Raw genomic sequence first — 23,345 nt, forward strand, 5'->3', positions numbered from 1 at the left:
GTGGTAACCAGGAGACACCAATACTCTGGGCGGAGTTGGCTGCTCTTGGGACAGTCCCACAAGGCTCCATCCCAGTTCCAGCTCCCAGAAGAGGGAACAGCCCTGGAAGGAGGCCCTGGGGTCCTTGCTGGAGCTGGTTCATGGAGTTCTTCAAAGGGTAGTCCCAGCCCCAGGCCTCACCGCAGCAGCTGGTAGGGTCTGGTGGAGAGGTCCAGGTCGAACCAGGCCAGCTTGCTGTCATAGCTGCCACAGATGATGTTGTCACCTGGGAGAAGGAGTTGGGAGTTACTGGGGTCACCAGAGACAACAGAAGCCTGGCAAGGTGGGGTTGGAAGATCATCCAGTCCAGATGGAGTGCTTGAGGGCTCACAACTTCCCTTCATCCAGCTCACTGATGATGTTGGCCAAGACTGAGTCCAGAACTGACCCCTGAGCTCCAGGCCTCCAACTAGACCCTGCCCCGTGGATCACAACCCTCTGAGCTCCATCCTTCACCTACCTCACTGTCCACTCCTGCCCCTCCGGAGCTGCCCAGGGTGCTCCACCTCAGCTTATGAAGAACCTGAGGTTCTCCTTGAGGTGCCCACAAGCCCAGCACTTACCTCCAGGGTGGATGGCCATGCTGGACACCCACTTGCAGTTGGTCATGAGCTTCTTGGTGAGCTCCTGCTTGAGGAGGTTGTAGACGCGGACGTAGCGCTGGGTGGCCACGAAGAAGTATGGCCTGGTGGGGTGGAAGAGGACGGCCTGCACCAGCCCCTTGCTCCTGCGGAAGGGGCTCTGGCTCCAGCGCTTGCTGCTCTGGTGGATCAGCACCTGCATGCTGCTGTTGTCCGACACCACGCTGGCCAGGTAGTCCCCCTTGCCGTGCCACGTCACCTGCTTCACCGCCTGGCACCGCCGGGGCACAGCCCACGGTCAGAGGCAGCACTGCCCCTGGCACACGTCTTACCCAGGGGGCAATTGCACCCCACGGAGTCAACCATCACCCCACGGAGTCCATCACCTCCCCCTGGAGTCCATCACCTCCCCCTGGAGTCCATCACCTCCCCCTGGAGTCCATCACCCCCCCCTGGAGTCCATCACCCCCCCATGGAGACCATCACCACCTCACAGAGTCCATCACCACCTCACAGAGTCCATCACCACCCCATGGAGGACACCACCACCCCCTGGAGGCCATCACCACCCCATGGAGACCATCACCTCCCCCTGGAGGCCATCACCTCCCCCTGGAGGCCATCACCACCCCATGGAGGCCATCACCACCCCATAGAGTCCATCACCACCCCATGGAGACCATCACCACCCCATAGAGTCATTCACCACCCCATGGAGTCACCAATGACCCCAAGCCATCAACCATAACCCCATGGAGTCAACCAACCTAAGGGGGCAATCACCACCCCATGGAGTCAACCATCACCCCAAGGAGTCACCAACTACCCCAAGATCTCAACCACCACTTCAAGGGCTCAATCACCACCTCAAAGGGTCATCCACCACCCCATGGAGTCAACCACCACCTTAAAGAGTCATTCACCACCCCAAAGAGTCAACCATCACCCCAAGAAGTCACCAACCACTCTAGGGAATCAACCACCACCCTAAGGAGTCAACCATCACCCCTTCAAGTCATCCACCTCAGAGAGTCAGCATCACCCCATGGAGTCAACCATCACCTCAAGGGGTCAACCATCACCCCATGGAGTCAACCACCACCTCAAGGGGTCAACCATCACCTCAAGGGGTCAACCATCACCCCATGGAGTCAACCACCACCTCAAGGGGTCAACCACCACCTTAAGGGGTCAACCATCACCCCATGGAGTCAACCACCATCTCAAGGGGTCAACCATCACCCCATGGAGTCCACCATCACCCCAAGGAGTCACCCACTACCCAAGGCTGTCCCCAGGGGCTCTGCATGCCCACCTTGCTGTGCTGGATGAGCAGGCGGACCCCTCTGCTGTGCTCCTGGGTGCTGGCTGTCACCCACTGGACAGGCTGGACACGCTCCTCCTCCGGGGCCACGTAGGACTCCAGCAGCTGGTCAGTGGCTCCATAGAGCAGCTTGTCCCCAAGGCAGGGGTTCACCAGCAGCACCGACTGCTCCCTGCAGCGTGGGATGTGTGGATGGGTCAGGGCCACCACCCAGGAGGAGAAACCCCCCAGGGGTGGCCCCAGCACAGGGCCAGGGACGTGTGGGATGTTGTGAGGGACACCACGAGGAGAGTGAGAGCCACCATGAGAGTGAAGGACATCACAAAAAGAATGAGGACCAACATGAGTAGAATGAGGGTCACCAAAAGAGTGAGGGACACCATATGAAAAAGGAGCACCCCCAGAACAGGATTGAGGGCCACCATGAGAAGAGTGAGAGCCACCATGAGAAGGAAGGATGTCACAAGAAAAGTGAGGGCCACCAAAAGAAGCAGGAGACAGGGTGATGGGAGCAGAGGTGGCTTTGCAGTGTGGTCACCCTCACTGCTGAAGTTCCCACGAGTTTAGGTGCTCCTTGGAGCCTGGACAGGCTCTGGGAGAGGACCTCCAACAGGTGCAGCTCAAGGAGCTCCTGTCTGGAGGCGGGAGGTGACCCTGGGACACTCACACGCCAATGGCCACCAGGCAGATGGTGGGGTTGGGGTTCCAGGCAATGCTCTTCACCACACCACCCACAGGCAGGGTCTTCATGCAGCGAGCTGTGCAGACCTCCCAGAACCTCACCGTGCCATCATCAGAGCCTGTGGGACAGCGTGGGGTGGGACAGGGACAGGCACAGGCCCTGCCCAGGGGGTGGCATGGCCCAGCTCAGCTTCTCAGGGGATGAGGTCCATTGCAAGAGGCCTCCAAGCTCATGGAGTCCAACCATCAACCCCGGGCACCACCAAACCATGGCCCTCAGCACCACATCTCCATGGCTTGGAAAGCCCTCCAGGGATGGACTGTGCTGTGCTGTGCTAGGCTGAGCTGGGCTGGGCTGGGCTTTGCTGTGCTGTGCTAGGCTGAGCTCTGCTGGGCTGGGCTGTGCTAGGCTGAGCTCTGCTGGGCTGGGCTGGACTGGGATGTGCTGGATTGGGCTGCAGTGGGCTGTGCTGGGCTGTGCTGGAGCTGGGCTTTGCTGTGCTGGACTGGGATGTGCTGGGTTGGGCTGCACTGGCCTGTGCTGGGCTTTGCTGTGCTGGACTGGGATGTGCTGGGTTGGGCTGCACTGGCCTGTGCTGGGCTTTGCTAGAGCTGGGCTGTGCTGGAGCTGGGCTAGGGGCAGCAGGTAGCTGTGGGTGGGGCCCCTGGGTGCTGTTTTCCTCCTCCCCCACCTCCCCTTTTCCCAATCTGTTATTTTTAGGCCCTGAGCTCAGCCACATTCCCAGCCCACAGCCAGGAATTCCAGCAGCCAGGAATTCCACAGTCAAGCAAGCTGGGTGCTGGCAGCTGGGAAAGGCTAAAAAAAGCAAATCTGCATCCCTGGAATTCCCAGCTGCTCCTGAGAGTCAGCCTCTGCCTAGCCTCCTGGCAGATCCCTGAATCCAAACAGATCCCAAATCCCAGTAAATCTCCAAATCCCAGCAGTTCCATGGATCCTAGCAGCTTCCTGGATTCCAGGAATTCCCAAATCCCAACAGCTCCCCAATCCCAGCAGCTCCCAAGCCCCAGCAGCTCCCCAGTCCCAGCAGCTCCCAGTGCATCTTCTGGGCTGTCCCAGTTTGGAAGGGCCCTGGGCACTGGCTCCTCACCTGATACCAGCCACTGGCCACTGGGAGAGATGCTGAGGCACCGGACCAGGCTGGAGTGGCCTCGGTAGATCTGGGAAGGGGGACAAGAGGTGGGTGAGGCCACCAGGAAGCCCAGAAGATCCTTCCTGAGGATCTCCCTGAGCCCCCAGGCTGGGCAAAGAGAAAGAGGAGACCTGGGGTCATTGGGTGGAGGAACAGAGAGACCTGAGAGCCACCAGCTCCTGTATGGAGTCCTGGATGGGCTGGGCTGGGTTGGGAGAGACCTTTGAGCTCCTGGAGTCCAACCTCTGACCCAGCTCTGCAGGGCACCACCAACCCATGGCCCTCAGCCCTCCATGGCTTGGAAACCCCTCCAGGGATAGGGACTCCACCACTGCAGCCTGGGCCAGGCCTGCACAAGCCTCAAGGGGCAGAAATTGTTCCTCATGGCCAACCTCAACCTCCCCTGGGGCAACTTGAGGCTGCTTCCTCTTGGCCCAACACTTGGCACAAGAGATCTCAGCCCCACCTGGCTCCAGCCTCCTCTCAGGCACTTGCAGACAGCCACAAGGTCTCCCCTCAGCCTCCTTTGCTGCAGGTTCCACACCCCCAGCTCCCTCAGCTGCTCCTCACAATTCTCCAGACCCTTCCCCAGCTCCCTTGCCCTTCTCTGGACACCTCCAGCCCCTCAAGGTCCTTCTTGGAATCTCTCTCCAGTAGGGTGACCAGACATGACCAGACCTGCAGCCCCTCCAGGGCAGATCTTCTCCAAGGAGGCCCAGATCTGGTCTCACCAGGAGCATCTTGGACACGTCCCAGTGCCACCAACATGCTCACCAGACCCACCAGCTCCACACACTCCACTCACCAGTGCCTGGGTGGTGGGGAAGGGCTGGAGATCTCGTGGCTTTGGCAGCTTGGGGATCAGGTCCTCAGGGTCCACATTGACCTGTGAGAAGGAGATGTTGAGACACAACCAGGTTCCACCACCCTGCCACCAGTGTCCCACAGACCCAGGGCAGGATGTGGCCAAGACGTCCAAGCTTGGAGCTCCTAGCTGGATGAAACCCATGGGACAGAGCTTCTGGAAGCTGTGGTGGCCTCATCCAAGCTCAGAAGCTCTGCAGCAAGCTGGACTTCAGGTCCATGTTGACTTTCAAGAAAGAGGTGTTGAAATACAACCAGGTTCTACCACTGTGGCACCAGTGTCCCTCAGCCCCAAATCAGAATGTGGCCAACAAGTAAAGGCTTGGAGCTCCTAGCTGGAGGACACCCCCAGGGCAGAGCTTCTGGAAGAAGCCAACAAGTCCAGGCTTGGAGCTCCTAGCTGGAGGACACCCCCAGGGCAGAGCTTCTGGAAGCTGTGGCCCCATCCAAGCTCAGAAGCTGCGCAGGAGCTGGAACTGGTGGGGCAGGAACAAGAGGAAGGGGTTGGGAGGTCCCCAGGCCAGCTGGGGTGGGTGTGTGGTGGGAGGAGAAGGCCTCACCCTCATCTTCCTCTGTCGGGGGCAGAGGTAGAGGTCGAGGCAGCGCTCGAAGCGCTCCTGGATGAAGCGAGGGTAGGCCGGGACCTGCCGCAGGCTCCCGAACCGCTGCGGCACGAAGCTCAGCTGCCGCTCCGCCGCCTCCTGCTGCTCCCAGGCCAGCTGCTGCGGGGGGCAGGGGACACCGGGGTCACCAGGGCTGCTGGGGCCTCCAGCACCTGCTGCCACAGCCCTGCAGAGCCCAGCCACAACCAGTCTGCAGAGGTTGATGACAGTGAGACACCAAGCGTCTGCCCAGCACCTGAGGGGCTGGAGCAGCTTTGATTTCATCTTCACTGGAGCCATGGGATGGGGTGGGGTGGGAGAGGTCTCCTGGAGTCCAGCCACTGACCCAGCACTGCCAGGGCACCACCAACCCATGGCCCTCAGCACCACAGCTCCACAGCCTGGAAACCCCTCCAGGGATGGGGACTCCACCACTGCCCTGGGCAGCCTGGGCCAGGCCTGCACAAGCCTCAGGAACATGAAATTGTTCCTCATGGCCAACCTCAGCCTGCCCTGGGGCTACTTGAGGCTGCTTCCTCTTGGCCTCTCCACCTGGCTCCAGCCTCCTCTCAGGCACTTGCAGACAGCCACAAGGTCTCCCCTCAGCCTCCTTTGCTGCAGGCTCCACACCCCCAGCTCCCTCAGCTGCTCCTCACAAGTTCTCCAGACCCTTCCCCAGCTCCCTTGCCCTTCTCTGGACACCTCCAGCCCCTCCAGGTCCTTCTTGAAGTCAGGGGCCCAAAGCTGAGCCCAGCACTCCAGGGGTGACCTCCCCAGTGCCCCCAGTCCAGGGGCACCATCCCTGGGGCTGCTCCAGGCCAGGCTGTGGTGTCCTTCTTGGCCACCTGGTCACACTACAAGGTCCCATCTCATCTCAACATGGTTCCTAGAATTCCCTCCCCAGCTGAGCAGAGCTCCCCATGGGTCCCAACACCACCAAGCTCCCTGTGCTGCCAGAGGTCTCCTCTGCAGGTCACCTCCTCCTCGCTGAGCAGGTACTCTGGGGGGGGGTTGTAGGACTCCTCATGGCCTGGCAGCTTCATCTTGGGTGCTGGGACATGCATCTTGTGGCGGCCCAGGATGGAGTTGGGATCCTCATGGGCCCACAGGTCATAGTAGGTTGGTGAGTCGTCCTTGGGCTTCCGGGGCTTGATCCAGCCCATCTTGATGGCATGGACCAGCTTGGAGACCTGTGGGGCAAGGAGAGGTCAACCCCAAGAGCTGCAGGACCAGTTTGGAGAGAAGGAGATGTGGGGAGTGAGGATGGACATGGAAGCTGCTGAGCACAGCTCTGCTGCCTTGGGGTCTGATGGGGCTGCACAGGAGAACCTGGCATGGACCTACAGGTGGCCATGAGCTGCTGCAGCAGGACAGGAGAGCCTGGCATGGACCTACAGGTGGCCATGAGCTGCTGCAGCAGGACAGGAGAGCCTGGCATGGACCTACAGGTGGCCATGGGCTGCTGCAGCAGGACAGGAGAGCCTGGCATGGGCCTGCCCGTGGTGGCCATGCCCAGGTGCCCACAGGCCTGCTCACCTTCTCCTTCTCGAGCAGGGAGGGGATGAAGCTCCTCTTGTCGGCAGGCCGGTTGGTCACCGGGTGGATCATCACCTCGTGGGTGAAGAAGTCGACGGCAGGCTGAGGAGACACCGAGCCGCCCGTGTGGCACCTGCTGCGCCCAGGCCCGCCCCGGGGCACAGGCAGAGCCCCTGCCCTGAGCCCACCTCGTAGGGGTTGAAGTGGACATCTCCGAAGTGCCCGCTCTGGAGGCGCTGGACCAGCTCCACCTGCTCGTCCGTCAGCCTGACGTCGGCGCCGGTCAGCTTGTCCTGCACCGTTCTCCTGCGGGCAGCCCAACCGCTGTCCAGCCCTGCCAGGGCCCCCACACCACCCCCCAGCCCACGGCCCGGGGGGCACAGGGGGCACAGGGGGCACAGGGGGCACAGGGGGCATAGGGGGGACAGGGGGCACAGGGGACACAGGGGGCACAGGGGACAGCTGGGGGCACAGGGGACAGCTGGGGACACAGGGGGCACAGGGGACACAGGGGGCACAGGAGGCACAGGGGGCACAGGGGACACAGGGGGGACAGGGGGCACAGGGGACACAGGGGGGACAGGGGACACAGCGGGGACAGGGGACACAGGGGGGACAGGGGGCACAGGGGGCACAGGGGGGACAGGGGGCACAGGAGGCACAGGAGGCACAGGGGGCACAGGGGGCACAGGGGGGACAGGGGGCACAGGGGGCACAGGGGGCACAGGGGGCACAGGAGGCACAGGAGGCACAGGAGGCACAGGGGGCACAGGAGGCACAGGGGGCACAGGGGGCACAGCACCACACCTTCAGCTCTCCAACCTCTCTCCAGGCCCCCCGGCTGCGGTGCATCGAGCCCTGACACACAGCCCCCTTCACGTCACGCCACACACTGGCGTGGTCTTCTCCAACGTGCTCACCAGTAGTCAGGGTTCTCCATCTTCTCCAGGAACATGTCCAGCTCGTCCTTGGTCCTGATGGGTTTGTAGATCTTCTTCCCATCCAGGTTGTAGCCAATGTGAGGGAAGTCCTGGTACCATTCCATGGGGATGTTGCCCACTGTGTTGCGAATGTCCTGGAGGGGACAGGAGAAGACAGGTGAGGGGTGGGTTGGACATGGGTTGGGCCAATATATCTAGACCAGGCTATGGCCAAGAAAGGTTGGACCAGATGATCCTTGAGGTCTCTCCCAAGCTGGGATTCTGGGATTCCATGACCTCAGGCAGATGGAGGATGTCCAGCCCTTGACCAGCTACAGGTCGGACCCTGCTGCTTCCACCTTGTCCACCTACAGGCATGAAAAGTTCCTGGTGCAGCCTGGAGTGAGGCTCATGGGCAACTTGAAGGTTGAAAGGGCCTTCAAAGCTCCTCCAGTCCAACCCCTGCAGCCTCCAACCACAGCAGGTTGCTCACAGCCCCAACCAAGCTGACCTGGGATGGTTCCAGGGCTGGGGCATCTCCCACCTCTTTGGGCAGCCTGGGCCAGGCTCTCCACACCCTCCCAGAGCAGAATTTCTTCCTCAGCTCAGTCTCCATCTCCCTCTTCCAGTTCAAACCCAGCACCCCTGGTCCTACCTCACCACCTTCTGACGAAGGTCCCTCCCCAGCTCTCCTGGAGCCACCCTGAAGTCCTGCAAGGCCACCTGAAGGTCTCCCTGGAGCCTTCTCCAGGTTGAACAATCCCAACTCTCCCAGCCTGGCCTCACAGCAGAGGGCCTCCAGCCATTGGATCACCTTTGTGGCCACCCCTGGCCCCACTCCACCAGGTCCATGTCTCTCCTGTGCTGAGGACTTCAGAGCTGGCCCCAGCACTGCAGATGGGGTCTCACTGGAGCACAGCAGAGGTGTGGCCACCAAACTACCCCAACCCCTCCAAGCAGGAGCTCACCAACCCCCATCTGTGGGTTGCTGACACCTCCTGCCCTGCCCTGCTGCCAGCACGGGGCTGCAGATGACTTCCCCAGGATGGGGGAGAGCAGGAGGTCAAGGGCCAAAGCTGCAAGGGGGTCACCAGCACACCCCTACTTGGTGGACGTGCAGCCCCTTTTCCCCACGCCTGGGTCATGGCAGGTGGCACCTGGTGGGCTCCTTGGGTTCCCAGTCCCACCCCAAGGCCCTGTGGAGGGGCAGGCGGCGGCTGCGGGCACTCAGGAGCTCCATGGCCAAGCCCAGCCCAGCCTGCAGCCAGCAGACAGGAACCTGCCTCACATTTTCCAGCCACCAGCTGCCAGGGCCCTCCCCACCCCCAGCCACCAGCACCAGGCCAGCCTTGGCTGCCTGGACAAGCAGAAGGCCACACAAGCATGGTTCCTCCTTCTCCTTGGGTTCCTCCTTCTCCTTGACTTCAAGGCCAATGGGGTCTGCACATGGCCATGAGTCAGAGAAGCATCTACCAGTTTGGGTTGGAGGGACCTCCAAAGCTCCTCCAGTCCAACCCCTGCAGTCAGCAGGGACATCTCTAACCACAGCAGGTTGCTCACAGCCCCAACCAAGCTGACCTGAGATGGTTCCAGAGCTGGGGCATCTCCCACCTCTCTCTCTGGGCCAGGCTCTCCACACCCTCCCAGTGCAGAATTTCTTCAGCTCCAGGCTCCATCTCCCTCCTCCAGTTCAAACCCAGCACCCATGGTCCCACCACAGCACCTCCTGATGAAGGTCCCTCCCCTGAAGCCTCCTTGAGGTCCTGGAGGGCCACCAGAAGGTCTCCTGGAGCCTTCTCTTCCCTAGGCTGAACAACCCCAGCTCTCCCAGCCTGGCCTGACAGAGGAGCTGCTCCAACCCCTTGTCCCTGCCATCACAGTGCACTGGTGGGGTGGCCCACTTGGCACCATGGACACATTTTGGAGATGCCACCAGGGTCTTTGTCCCCTATCCCTGATGCCAGCCACAAGCCAGGCTGCTGGTGGCCTTCTTGGCCACAGTGGCTCCTCTCCAGCCACTGTCACCAACTCCCCAGAGCCTTTCCCACTGGCCTTTTCCAGCCCCTCTGCTCCCAGCCTGGAGCTTTCATGGGGTTGGCCAGGAGCAAGGTTCCTCCAGGCTCTCCTGGCTGCCACTGCATTGTAGACCTCAGTGACCCCATCCCCACCTGCAGCCCCCATGGGCTGGAGGTGTGAGGGTGACCTGTGCCCCCACACCCTGCAGTCAGGGGTCACCCTGTCCCTTGCCACCATCTGGTCTCCATAAACACTTGTGAAGGACATGGAGCCTCCCATGGAAAAGGTCCCTAGAGCTCTGAGGCTCCAGACCAAGAGCCCAGGGGCTTCCAGGACCTCTTGGGAGAGTCCTCCTGCAGCTGCCCACCTGAGGGTCATGCAGATGGACAGATGGCCATGGGGATGTCAGCTCTGGAAGCCTCATCCCACGGATGATAGCAGGAGAGACCTCAGCCAAGAGGTCTCCTGGAGCTCTGCAGTTTCCTGTCCCTTGGATGTCCCAGCATGGCCCAAGGACATGCTGGGGAGATGCCCACCAGCAGTGGTGACACCTGAGTGGTGGTGGCCAGGCAGGAGCTGCTGCCTTGCCTGAGGAGACATCTGCAAGGAAGCATGGAAGGTGGAAGGGTTGGGTTGGAAGAGTCCAGTTCCCAGCACTGGGATCCTTGGCCCCTCCCAGTCCAGTTCCCAGTACCGGGATCCCTGGCTCCTGCCAGACCAGTTCCCAGCACTGGGATCCTTGGCCCCTGCCAGTCCAGTTCCCAGCACTGGAGTCCAGTTCCTTTCTCAGTCCAATTCCCACCATTCAGATCCATGTCATTGCCCAGCACTGGGATCCAGTTCCTTGCCCTCCTCTGGGATCCACTTCCTTTCCCAGTCCAATTCTCACTACTGGGATCCACTTCCCTGCCCATCACTGGGATCCACCTCTCCATCCCCACCCCCAGAGCAGGGAGTAGATTCCTGCCAGATGGATCCAGCGCAGGCTGCAGCAGCAGCAGCCCAGCAGACCCCAACCCAGTCTCCCCAGTTGCCCCCACTGCTGTTAAGAGGTCTCCTGAACTGGTAATGGGGCCGGGGGGGGGGACCCTGGAGGCCCGAAGCAGAGCCGGGAGCTGCCGTCATGGCTGGAAGTTGTTGTTGGATGGAGCTGGACATTCCTGGCCACACATTCCTGGCAGCTGGAGAAGCTGGAGGAAGAAGCCTTCTCCTGAAAATATCCGCTCCACGTGGAGGACAAACTGGGACAGGGCCAGCTCACCCCCCCCAGCCCAGCCTGGCAGCGGGATGCGGCCTGGGGAGGTGCTGGAGATCCTGCAGTGGTGGCAGGGGGACCTCTCCTGTGTGTGTCCCCACAAGGAGGTGACCACAACCCGGACTCCAGTAAGCCCAGTGACACTGGGAACCAGGCAATGGGATGGGCTGGAAGAGAACTCCCAGCTCCTGGAGTCCAACCAGTGACCCAGCACTGCAGGGCACCACCAACCCATGGCCCTCAGCACCACAGCTTGGAAACCCCTCCAGGGATGGGGACTCCACCACTGCCCTGGGCAGCCTGGGCCAGGCCTGGGCAAGCCTCAAGGGGCAGAAATTGTTCCTCATGGCCAACCTCAACCTCCCCTGGGGCAACTTGAAGCTGCTTCGTCTTGGCCCAGCCCTTGGCACAAGAGATCTCAGCCCCACCTGGCTCCAGCCTCCATTCAGGCACTTCCAGAGAGCCAGAAGATCTCCCCTCAGCCTCCTCTACTGCAGGCTTAACAAGCCCAGCTCCCTCAGCTGCTCCTCACAAGTTCTCCAGACCCTTCTCCTTCTTCAGCACTTGGCCTTGGTCAACCTCATCTCACTAGCCTTGGCCCATTGTCCAGCCAGATTCCTCTGGAGAACCTCAAATCCTTCTGGAGAGCCTTCAAAACCTCCAGCAGGAACTCCAAACCCTCCAGCAGCTCCTTCAAACCCTCCAGCACCTCCTTCAAATCCTCCAACAGCTCCTCCAAACCCTCCAGCAGCTCCTCCAAACCCTCCAGCAGCTCCTCCAAACCCTCCAGCAGCTCCTCCAAACCCTCCAGCAGCTCCTCCAAACCCTCCAGCAGCTCCTCCAAACCCTCCAGCAGCTCCTTCCAACCCTCCAGCAGCTCCTCCAAACCCTCCAGCAGCTCCTTCAAACCCTCCAGCAGCTCCTCCAAACCCTCCAGCAGCTCCTTCAAATCCTCCAACAGCTCCTCCAAACCCTCCAGCAGCTCCTCCAAACCCTCCAGCAGCTCCTCCAAACCCTCCAGCAGCTCCTTCAAACCCTCCAGCAGCTCCTTCAAACCCTCCAGCAGCTCCTCCAAACCCTCCAGCAGCTCCTTCAAACCCTCCAGCAGCTCCTCCAAACCCTCCAGCAGCTCCTTCAAATCCTCCAACAGCTCCTCCAAACCCTCCAGCAGCTCCTTCAAACCCTCCAGCAGCTCCTCCAAACCCTCCAGCAGCTCCTTGAAATCCTCCAACAGCTCCTCCAAACCCTCCAGCAGCTCCACACTTCCCTCTAACTTGGAGTCATCTCCAAACTGCCCGGGGGTGCCTCAATCTCCTTATCCAGATGATGAATTAAGACATTAAGGAGCACTGGCCCCGAGGGCACCCAAGGGGTCTGACAGGAGTCCCCTCCTTGGGCAGGGAAGTTTTTCAGTCTCAGGGTTGCATCCCAGACCAACACCTTCAAGATAGGATCTTGGATCCACCCAAGGATCCAAGCAAGGTCCCAGCCCCACAGCTTCAGGATGGGATCCTGGAGCCATCCTGGGTGCAAGGTCCCAGTCCTGCACCCCTGAGATGGGATCTTGAAGCCATCCTGGTCGCAGGATCCCAGCCCCACACCTTTGGGATGGGATCTTGGCTGCTCCTGGGCTGCAGGACGTGCTCCTCACCAGGAAGGCAGGATCCCAGGGCCTGCCCCTGGAGAAGGTCCTGGATAGAAGCTGAGGATAGCTCTTCAGTCCAGGAGCTAACCAAAAGCAGCTGCCTGCAGAAGCTGGAGCTTCCAGAGCACACCCACGGCGAGGAGATGACAGTGCCTTGGCCACCAGAAGCTGCTGCTGAGCTGTGGGAGCACCACACCAACCCCAGGTGACAATCCCAGCGCTGGAGGGGACACACAGACACCACTGAAGCTGAGAGGACACCTGAGACTTCATCCCAAGTGGAGGTCAACCACTGCCTCTCAATGCCCCACCAAGACCAGGTGGTCTCCAAGGCCATGATGGGGGTGTGCTGGTGGAGCAGGGGGGGCTCAGCAGCTGTCCCCCAGGGCTGGGGCTGCTGCTGGGGGGGATTTGTCCCCCAGAATGGTGGGACAGGAGGAGGTGGGCAGGAGCTGAGTTCCACGGGCTCCCTGCAGCCATCCTCAATATGGGGTCCCAGACCTTTGGGATGGGATCTTGGGGCCATGCTGGGTGCAGGGTCCCAGCCCCACACCTCAGGGGACAAGTTACTGGGACCAGTTAGGGTACTGGTTATAGGGACAGGTTACTGGGACCAGTTATGGGCCCAGTTATAGGAAGTGGTTATGGGGACCAGTTATGGAGGCAGGTTATTGGGGCAGATTATGGGAACCAGTTAGAGTACTGGTTATAGGGGCTGGTTACTGGGACCAGTTACAGGGACTGGCTCTGGGGCCAGGGGCAGGCTCTGCATCTCCCACACACGTGGGAGGGGAAATCAAAGCCAGTCAAAGCCAATTAAAGCCAACTAATTAAGGCAGATAAGAGCAGCAGGAGTGCAGCACACAGAGGTGTACTGGTGGGCAGCTCCTGAAGGGTTAATTCTTTCCTCTCTGCCCCATTAGCAACAGCAGAAGGGACTGGGGGAGGGGGTCTGGAGGGTCTCAAGGAGGTCTCAGGGGGCCTCAGAGGGACTGGGGGGTCTCAGAAGGTCTGGGGGGGTCCCAGCTCTCTATGCCCACTGGGATCAGACCCACCACAGCCTCTGCCACCCTGCCCCAGGAGCCCCCCAGGATGCCACCAGGACCCCCCCAGTCTGGGCAGACTCTGAAGGGTTAACTGGGGGAGAAGCTCAGGTGGGCAGAGCTTGAGGAGCAGGAGCTGGAGGAGGAGCTGGAGCTGGTTACTGGGACCAGTTATGGGGACAGGTTAGTGGGACCAGTTACTGGGACCAGTTATGGGGACCAGTGATAAGGCCAGGTTATAGGGAGCAGTTACTGGGACAGGTTATGGGGACCAGAAGCCCCCCCAGGAGCCCCCAGTCTGGGCAGACCCTGAAGGGTTAAGTGGGGGGAGCTCAGGTGGGCAGAGCCTGAGGAGCAGCAGCTGGAGGAGGAGCTGTTATGGGGAACGGTTATGGGGACCAGGAGCCCCCCAGGACCCCCAGTCTGGGCAGAGCCCTGAAGGGTTAACTGGGGGGGAGCTCAGGTGGGCAGAGCCTGAGGAGCAGGAGCTGGAGGAGGAGCTGGAGCTGCTGCTGCTCCTCAGCCCCAAGCCTGCTCCTATAAAAATTCCCGCTGGCTCCTGCCCGGCTCCTTCCCAGCCTTGGGATGTGGGGGGAGAGGATCCCACCAGCCCTGCCCACCACCACCACTACCACCCCTCCCGAACCTTCGGAACTGGGAACCAGGAGCCACCACCACAGCACCTCCCCGTTGGAGCTGGAGGTGAGCTAGGGCTGCCTGGATCACAGGCAATCCGAACTTCAGCTTCTCCCAGTTGGAGCCTGAGGCGAGCTGGGGCTCCCCGGATCACAGGGACCCACCACTGGCACATCTCCCAGTTGGAGCTCAGCACCAGTTGGGACTCTCTGGACCGCAGGGAGCCACCACCACAACATCTCCCAGCTGCGGCTCGGCACCAGCTGGGGCTTTCTGGACCACGGGGAGCCACCACGGCAACACCTCCCAGCTGCAGCTCCCCAGGCCAGAGGGATCCATCAGTGGGACATCTGCCAGTCAGATCTCAGTGCCAGCTGGCACTCTCCAGACCACAGGGACCCTCCACTGCAACACCTCCCAGCTGGAGCTCGACACCAGGACCACAGGGACCCACCACTGGGACACCTCTCAATTGGAGCCTGAGGTGAGACAGGGGCCCCCCCAGACCACAGGGATCCATCACCACAACACTCCCGGTCAGGGCTTCCTGGATCCCAAGTGGGGAAGCAGCATGAGCACCTGGAGCTGAGCGCGAGGTTGGAAGAGGAAGAGGAGGTCAGCAGGAGCAGGTGGAGGTCAGCAGAGGAGGAGGTGGTCAGCAAGAGCAAAGGAGGTTGGTAGAGAAGGAGAAGGAGGAGGAGAAGGAGGAGGAGGTTGGCAAGAGCGAGAAGTTTGGTAGGAGAGGAGAAGGAGGAGGAGGAGGAGGAGGAGGAAGAGTAGGTTGGCAAGAGCAAGGAGGAGGTCGGCAGAGCAGGAGAAGGTCGGCAAGAGCAAGGAGGTCAGCAGAGGAGATCAGCAAGAGGAAGAAGGTTGGAAGAGGAGGAGGGGGACAGCAGAGAAGGAGGTGGGTGGCAGAGGAGGTCAGCAGGAGCACGGAGAAGGTCGGCAAGAGCAAGGAGCTCGGCAGAGGACATCAGCGAGAGCGAAGAGGAGGCCGGCAAGAGCCAGAGGTCAGCCAGAGCAAGGGGGTCAGCGGAGGAGCTCGGGCAGAGCGGCAGGAGCTCGGCAGAGCCAGGAGCCGGTCGGCAAGCGGCAGGCCGTCGGGCAGGGCTCCCCGGGTGGCCGGCATGTCCTTCACCATGCTGCGCTCGGCGCCCAGCCGCTACCTGTACCCCGAGATCAGCATGCTGTCGGAGGACGAGGAGAACGGCAGCGAGAGCTCCGGCTCGGAGGAGAAGCCCTACCACCACCGCCACCACCACCGCCACCACCACCACCACCACCACCACCACCTGGAGAGCGAAGGCTACGGCGAGGAGCTGAAGGGCGGGAAGCGTGGGGGCGCCAAGAAGGGGGGCGGCAGGCTGAGCAGGGAGCCCCGGCAGCGGCACACGGCCAACGCGCGGGAGCGCGACCGCACCAACAGCGTCAACACCGCCTTCACCGCCCTGCGCACCCTCATCCCCACCGAGCCTGCCGACAGGAAGCTCTCCAAGATAGAGACCTTGAGGCTGGCCTCCAGCTACATCTCCCACCTGGGCAACGTGCTGCTGGTGGGAGAAGCCTGCGGGGACGGGCAGCCTTGCCACACCACCCCCACCTTCTACCATCACGGCGGCACCGGCACCGGCGGGAGCCCCGCCGGGCGCGACGCTGAGAACGCCCAACCCAAACAGATCTGCACCTTCTGCCTCAGCAACCAGAGGAAGCTGGTGAGTGGGTGCTGGGCAGGGAGGTTTTTGGGGGGGCTCCAGGTGTTTCAAGCTATGGATGTGTAGGGATAGAGAGTGGATTGTGGTGGTGGTGATGCTGGGATCTCCAGGTGTTCCAAACCATTGAGACATAGGGATAAGGAATGGATTTTGGTGGTGGCAGGGTCTTCAAGCGTTCCAAGCTATGGATGTGTAGGAATGAGGAATAGATTTTGGTGGTGGTGGGATCTCCAGGTATGGATGAGTGGTGGATTTTGGATGTAGTGTTGTTGGGATCTCCAGGTGTTCCAAACCATGGAGATGTAGGGACGAGGTTAAGGAGCTGCCAAGGGGATGGTGTGAGCTGAGATGGTTGGGAGAGTAGAAGCAGCTTGGATGGGATAGGATCTAGAGAACCTGAAAGCCAGCAAGGAGAATATGGTGCTTCAATTCAGCAGGTCCAAATCTGCTGCCCAATGCCCCCAGGAGCCAACTGGGAATGTGGCAGGAAGGAGCTGGTAGAAAGGAGAAGGGTGGGGAGAAAGGGAAAAGCCTCCTGGGGTGAGGACCTCAGGAGCTGGAAAAGCACCGGGAAAAGTCTGGGAAGAGCCCACGTCTGCCCCTGGGACAGAGGGACTGGGCAGCAGGGATGGCTGCAGATGGGGCTCCCAGTTCCACCACGCTGACAACTGGGATGGCTCCCAGGCTGGTCCACCTGCTTGGGTGAGGACCATCAACCTAGCATCCCAGGACAGGGATGGGGGAAACTGAGGCCACCACCACCTAGGTGCTCCTCAAGCATCAGGGACCAGCAGCTCTCTCCCTCGAGCACCAGGGAACCAGGAAGGTTGACTTAGCACTTGGGCTCCACCAGTAAGCAGGAGTTGGCCATCCCAGTTCACTCCGTTTGCCCCCACTCCTGGCTCTCAACTTCAAGTCTTTAGGGCACCCTTTTCCTCCCAGCATCCTCAGGTTGTCTCCATGTCCACCTGGCACTGCCCAACACCTTCCATGGACTGGTGGGGTGGGCAGGTGGAGCAGGACACAAGCCCTGCAGCAGGCAGCAGCTTTGGGAGGCTCCAGGGACCAGTGCCACCAGTTGTGTGGCATGGGGCCCCAGTATGGTACTGCTTGCACCAGCAGATCTTCTCTGGAGGTGCTGGGAAAGCAAACTTGGCATGTTTGGGGTTTGCAGCTCTTCCCAGGGTTCAACTGACATGTGGATGGAGCAGATGTTGGCAGGGACAAGCAGCCATGGTGGGGAGCACTGGGAGAAGGTGGCTGTGAGAAGCACCAAGCCCTACTTGAGATGGTTGTGCCCTGAGGGGTAGTTGGGCTTTCAAAGCTTTTTTGTGGGGAAGGTCTCAGAGATGAAGGAGAGGGCTGAAGGTGAGGTAGAGGTGTGGAAGTGGCAGCTGGAGCCTCCTTTGGACCAGATGAACCCCACTGAGGAACCCAAGGGGGAAAAAGGTGGCATCATGACACATGAGGTAGGACCAGCCATGAGCAAACTCTTGAGAGCTTGAGCACTGTAGAGCAAAAAGTCCCCAAACCCTCCTCATCCACCTCACCATGTCCTGTCCCAAGCTCTAGAGACCACCAGGATCCTTGGCATCTGCTGAGCTCTGAGCTGCTAAACCTTGGGGTCATCAGGAGGAGACCCAGCCTGGGGCTGGTTCTGCCTGGGCATGGAGATCAAAGGTGTCCCCAGGCCACCCAGTCCCTTCCCTGTGGGTGAGGGACACCAGCCATGGCTTCCAGCAAACTGGTCCAGCTGGTAGTATCCCAGTTCAAACCCAGAAGCTGCAGGTGGGGAAGGTTTTATGGAGCTGGACTGGGAAATTCCCCTGGTTCCAGTTCCCAGCCTGTTGGGAAACCTCCTCCAGAAGCTCCTTCTGCCGGCATGGCCATGCTCCCATCAATCCCCATCCATTCCCATCACCATGCTCCCATCAATCCCCATCCATTCCCATCACCATGCTCCCATCAATCCCCATCCATTCCCATCACCATGCTCCCATCAATCCCCATCCATTCCCATCACCACGCTCCCATCAATCCCCATCCATTCCCATCACCACGCTCCCATCAATCCCCATCCATTCCCATCACCATGCTCCCATCAATCCCCATCCATTCCCATCACCATGCTCCCATCAATCCCAATCCATTCCCATCACCACGCTCCCATCAATCCCCATCCATTCCCATCACCACGCTCCCATCAATCCCCATCCATTCCCATCACCACGCTCCCATCAATCCCCATCCATTCCCATCACCACGCTCCCATCAATCCCAATCCATTCCCATCACCATGCTCCCATCAATCCCCATCCATTCCCATCACCACGCTCCCATCAATCATAATGCATTCCCATTGTCACTTCCACATCAATTCCAGCCATTCCCATCAATTCCCATTGTTGCTCCTCCATAATTTCTGACCAATTCTCATCAGCACTTGTCCATCAGTCTTGATCAATTCCCATTGCCACTTTTCCATCAATCCCTATAAACTCTCAACACCACTTTGGCAATGATTCCTATGGATTCCCATTCCCCCTTTTCCACCAGTCAAGATCAATTCCCATCTCCAGCTCAGCACCAGTTTCCAGCAGCCCCCCATCCCCACGAGTGGGATCAAACACTGGGATGTCCCCCTCCATAGAAGGGCCAACCAGGGAGCTCCTCTGGAGGAACCCCCTTGAGGTCTGACCCTCAGCAGCTGGCCAAAGGCTGGGAGCTGCCTGGTGGGAAAGGCCACTGGGCTTGGTGGCTACCATCAGCCACAGTCTGGAGCAGCCCCAGGCTGGGCAGCAGGAGCAGGGTGGGGAGGGTCCCCCTGGAGTGGGGGCACTTGGGAGGCCACCCCTGGAGTGCTGGGCTCAGCTTTGGGCCCCTGACTCCAAGAAGGACCTGGATGGGCTGCAGGTGTCCAGAGAACAGCAAGGGAGCTGGGGAAGGGTCTGGAGAAGGAGAAGCCAGAGCAGGGTTATCAGGATCCAGAGCAGGATCACAATGCCACCAAGCCCATGGGACAACCCAGAACAGGGTCAGCATGCCCTAAAGCTGGGTCAGCATGCCAGCAAGCCCACAGAGAGGACCCAAAGTAGGGTCACCACAACTTGGGGTCTCCATGAGAGACTCTGTGGGGGCTCTGGGGGTGTTTCCATGAGGGACTCAGCGAGGGCTTTGTGGGGGCTCTATGGAGTCTTCATGGGATACTCTGGGGGGAGGGGTCTCCATGGGTGTTTCCATAGAGGGCTCTGTGGGGACTCCATGGGGGTGTCTATGTGGGACTCCATGGGGACTCTGCGGGGTCTCCATGAGAGACTTTGTGGGGGGCTCCATGGAGGTCTTTATGAGGGGCTCCACGTAGGGCTCTGTGGAAGTCTCCACAGGATCTCCATGAGGGTTCTGTGGGATCTCCTAGGGGTCTCTATGGGGGGCTCCATGGAGGGCTCCATGCCCACCCCCCAAATCCTTTCCTCCCTTGGAACCAGGAGCAGGCAAGGAGCTGCTGGGGTGGGCAGCCAGGAGCAGAGCCTAGGAGTTCAGCAACTTCATCTCCCCCCTACCCAGTTTCCACCACTACTCCCCCTCCTCCCCCCCCAGATTCCACCAGCACCACCACTGCCCCTCCTCCCCCAGTATCTCCCAGAGCCTCCCAGTTAATTTACAGCGGAAGGGAAGGTGAGAGGGGGGAAAATCTGCGGCGGGATTTTCCCAATCCCCATTTCCTCTCCAGACGGCACCGGGGGCTCCTGGGGCCCCAACATCTGGGAAATTTAATGTGACCAGTTTGGAGCTCAACAGCTCCCAGTCCTCCCCCCTCCCCCCCACTTCCCTCCCCCCAAGTTTGGAGCTCAACAGCTCCCAGTCCTCACCACCACCCCCCCTCCAAGTTTGGAGCTCAACAGCTCCCAGCTCTCCCCATCCCTCCCCCCCCCAGAACAAAGCAGAGGCTTGCACGTGCGGCTGGGGGGAGGGTCCCACCACCACGGATGGACCTGGGCACCAGTCTGGACATTGGGAGGTAACTGGTGGAAAGGCCAGGTGCTGATGGGGGGAACTGGGACTGAGGAGAAGAGGGTCTGATGGGGGGAACTGGGACTGAGAAGTGGCTTTGGTGGGGGAAAGATGGAGGGGGATGAGGCAGGGGGGTGTTGGTGATAGCAGTGGTGCTGGAGGTGCTGGTGCTGGAGATGGTGGTAGTAATGGTGGTGCTGGGGATGGTGGAGGTGGTTTGGTGGTGGTACTGGTGGTGGTGGCAGTGACGGTGCAGGGGAGTGACGGTGGTGTCATTCATGACAGTGGTGGTAGATGTGGCAGTGCTGGTGGCGGTGCTGGTGGCGGTGCTGGTGGTGGTGCTGGTGGTGGTGCTGGTGGTAGATGTGGTGGTGCTGGTAGTAGATGTGGTGGTGCTGGTGGTGGTGCTGGTGGTGGTGCTGGTGGTAGATGTGGCAGTGCTGGTGGTGCTGGTGGCGGTGCTGGTGGTAGATGTGGCAGTGCTGGTGGTGGTGCTGGTGGTAGATGTGGCAGTGCTGGTGGTGCTGGTGGTGGTGCTGGTGGTAGATGTGGCAGTGCTGGTGGCAGTGCTGGTGGCGGTGCTGGTGGTGGTGCTGGTGGTGGTGCTGGTGGTAGATGTGGCAGTGCTGGTGGTGGTGCTGGTGGTAGATGTGGCAGTGCTGCTGGTGGTGCTGGTGGTGGTGCTGGTGGTAGATGTGGCAGTGCTGGTGGTGGTGCTGGTGGTGGTGCTGGTGGTAGATGTGGCAGTGCTGGTGGTGGTGCTGGTGGTAGATGTGGTGGTGCTGGTGGTGGTGCTGGTGGTGGTGCTGGTGGTAGATGTGGTGCTGCTGGTGGTGGTGCTGGTGGTGGTGCTGGTGGTGGTGCTGGTGGTAGATGTGGCGGTGCTGGTGGTAGATGTGGCGGTGCTGGTGGTAGATGTGGCGGTGCTGGTGGCGGTGCTGGTGGTGGTGCTGGTGGTAGATGTGGCAGTGCTGGTGGTGGTGCTGGTGGTGGTGCTGGTGGTAGATGTGGCAGTGCTGGTGGGCTTTTGTGGTAGTGTGTTAGTGGGGCAGTGCCAGTGGGGTGGTGGCAGTGCTGATGCTGGCAGTGGGACTTCTCTGACCCTGGTGGCACAGATAGGTCTCCTGCATGCCATGGATGGTGACAAGACAGACAGACAGGGACAGCTTAGTGTCTGTAGGGCCTCAGCTGTGCACAGGAAGGTCCTGACCACAGGAGAGGGATGAGAAGCCCCAAGCCATGGTTGGAAGGTCCCTCTGAGCAAGGAGAGGGCTCAGGAGGCTGGTGGCTGGACAAGTGACCATGGTGAGGACGTAGCATGGTGTCATGGACATGTCATGGGTTACAGCACAGTGTGGTGGAAGTTCTGGGGGTCCACCAGGAGGGAGGCCCAGGGCAGGAGAAGGCACCTGCAGGAACAGGGCTGTGCGGCAGACCCAGCTCCTGGCTCCTGCTGAGCCCTGGGGACACTGGGAGAGCCATGGAGGGATGATGATGGCACCTCTGAGGATGGGTGTCCTGGCAAAGCTCCTGTCTTCAGGAATGGGTTTGAACTTGACCTTCACTCCCTCCTTCTTCTCCACAGAGTAAAGACCGGGACAGGAAGACAGCGATCCGGAGCTAGAGGAGGATCCCTCGGGAAGGAGGAGGAGGAGGAAGAAAAGGATGGAAAAAGCCACACAGCCCAGGGACACTCCTGCCCTCACCCCTGGCTCCTAGGGGCAGCTCATAGACCCTGGGGGGACTTTGGGGTGACAGTGACACGGTGACTGATGGTGACGCGGATGGACACTGCTGGAAGGGGAGGACCTTCTTGGGGGGCTCCACGGAAAGGGGAGAGCTGGCACTTGGACCTGCCCCGTCCCAGCCTGGCTCCAGTAGCGCTGGGGAAACCACTAAAGGGCAAGAGCTGGCTCTCCCAGTGCCCGGCCCCTCGGAGCTGGGAGCCCTGGGGGGCACTCGCGGGGATCTGCCGCCGGCCAGGTGACAGCAAAGCCTGAGAGATCCTGACATTAAAGGGGAAATGGCTCTGAGCACCGCGGGATCCGGCTGGTCGGGGCAACCCAGTGGGGCCAGGGGGGACCCAGCGGGGCCAGGGAGGGACCGAACGGATCACGGGGGGGGACCGAGCGGGGCCAGGGAGGGATCGAACGGGTCACGGGGGGGACCGAGTGGGTCACGGGGGGGACCGAGCGGGGCCAGGGAGGGACCGAGTGGGGCCAGGAGGGATCGAACGGGTCACAGGGGGGGACCAAGCGGGGCCAGGGAGGGATTGAGCGGGTCACGGGGGGGACCGAGCGGGGCCAGGGAGGGATCGAACGGATCACGGGGGGGACCGAGCAGGGCCAGGGAGGGATCGAACGGGTCACAGGGGGGACCGAGCGGGGCCAGGGAGGGATTGAGCGGGTCACGGGGGGGACCGAGTGGGGCCAGGGAGGGATCGAACGGGTCACGGGGGGGACCGAGTGGGGCCAGGAGGGATCGAACAGGTCACAGGGGGGGACCGAGCGGGGCCAGGGAGGGATTGAGCGGGTCACGGGGGGGACCGAGTGGGGCCAGGGAGGGATCAAGTGGGGCCAGGGAGGGATCGAACGGGTCACGGGGGGGGACCGAGGCGGGGCCAGGGAGGGATTGAGCGGGTCACGGGGGGGAACCGAGCGGGTCACGGGGGGGGACCGAGCGGGGCCAGGGAGGGATTGAGCGGGTCACGGGGGGGACCGAGCGGGTCACGGGGGGGAACCAAGCAGGTCACGGGGGGCACTGAGCGGGTCACGGGGGGGGACCGAGCGGGTCACGGGGGGCACTGAGCGGGTCACGGGGGGGGACCGAGCGGGTCACGGGGGGGACCGAGCGGGGCCAGGGAGGGATTGAGCGGGTCACGGGGGGCACCGAGCGGGTCACGGGGGGCACCGAGCGGGTCACGGGGGGCACTGAGCGGGTCACGGGGGCGGACCGAGCGGGGCCAGGGAGGGATTGAGCGCGTCACGGGGGGGACCAAGCAGGTCACGGGGGGGGGACCGAGCGGGTCACGGGGGGCACTGAGCGGGTCACGGGGGGGACCGAGTGGATCAGAGTGTGATTGAGTTGGTCAGAGAGAGATCCAGCCACCAGCAGCCAGTTACCAATCAGTCAGGGTGGTCAGTGAGAGACTGAGTTGGTCAGCAAGTGATCGAGCAGATCAATGAGTGGGTCAGAGAGCGATCAAGTGGGTCAGTCAGCAGTTGATGTGCTCACTAAAGTGCTTGAGTGGGCCAGTGAGGGACTGAGCAGGTCGGAAGTGCTCAAGTAGATCAGTGAGCCCCTGGTGGCTCTGACCCCCAAGCACTGCC

At 61.2% G+C, this 23,345-nt stretch overlaps 2 protein-coding genes across 2 annotated transcripts in view; one reads left to right on the forward strand and one right to left on the reverse strand.

The window, feature by feature from the left end:
* Window positions 1-23,345, reverse strand: part of BOP1 (BOP1 ribosomal biogenesis factor) — a 47,811-nt gene that overhangs the window by 1,292 nt on the left and 23,174 nt on the right. The window contains exons 4-14 of the mRNA XM_054398626.1: window positions 7,699-7,853; window positions 6,967-7,084; window positions 6,779-6,880; window positions 6,220-6,432; window positions 5,201-5,362; window positions 4,582-4,662; window positions 3,735-3,804; window positions 2,612-2,744; window positions 1,936-2,116; window positions 603-891; window positions 181-265 (exon numbers count right to left, since the gene is read on the reverse strand). Of these exons, the coding sequence (XP_054254601.1) occupies window positions 181-265; window positions 603-891; window positions 1,936-2,116; window positions 2,612-2,744; window positions 3,735-3,804; window positions 4,582-4,662; window positions 5,201-5,362; window positions 6,220-6,432; window positions 6,779-6,880; window positions 6,967-7,084; window positions 7,699-7,853 (1,589 nt within the window). The remainder of the gene's footprint in view (window positions 1-180; window positions 266-602; window positions 892-1,935; window positions 2,117-2,611; window positions 2,745-3,734; window positions 3,805-4,581; window positions 4,663-5,200; window positions 5,363-6,219; window positions 6,433-6,778; window positions 6,881-6,966; window positions 7,085-7,698; window positions 7,854-23,345) is intronic.
* SCX (scleraxis bHLH transcription factor) lies at window positions 15,421-21,640 on the forward strand. Its single transcript, XM_054398618.1, has 2 exons — window positions 15,421-16,005; window positions 21,602-21,640. Exons 1-2 carry the CDS (start codon window positions 15,421-15,423, stop codon window positions 21,638-21,640), a joined length of 624 nt encoding a protein of 207 aa, XP_054254593.1.

This window comes from Indicator indicator, unplaced genomic scaffold, assembly GCF_027791375.1.
Source record: "Indicator indicator isolate 239-I01 unplaced genomic scaffold, UM_Iind_1.1 iindUn_scaffold_69, whole genome shotgun sequence".
In the NCBI taxonomy this organism is placed as follows: Eukaryota; Metazoa; Chordata; class Aves; order Piciformes; family Indicatoridae; genus Indicator; species Indicator indicator.

Bases quoted from the DNA above. Each gene is read 5' to 3' on its own strand.
- SCX (XM_054398618.1), top strand. From the start codon at position 15,421: ATGTCCTTCACCATGCTGCGCTCGGCGCCCAGCCGCTACCTGTACCCC. The intron at 16,006-21,601 runs GTGAGTGGGTGC...TCTTCTCCACAG, and splicing joins TCAGCAACCAGAGGAAGCTG to AGTAAAGACCGGGACAGGAA.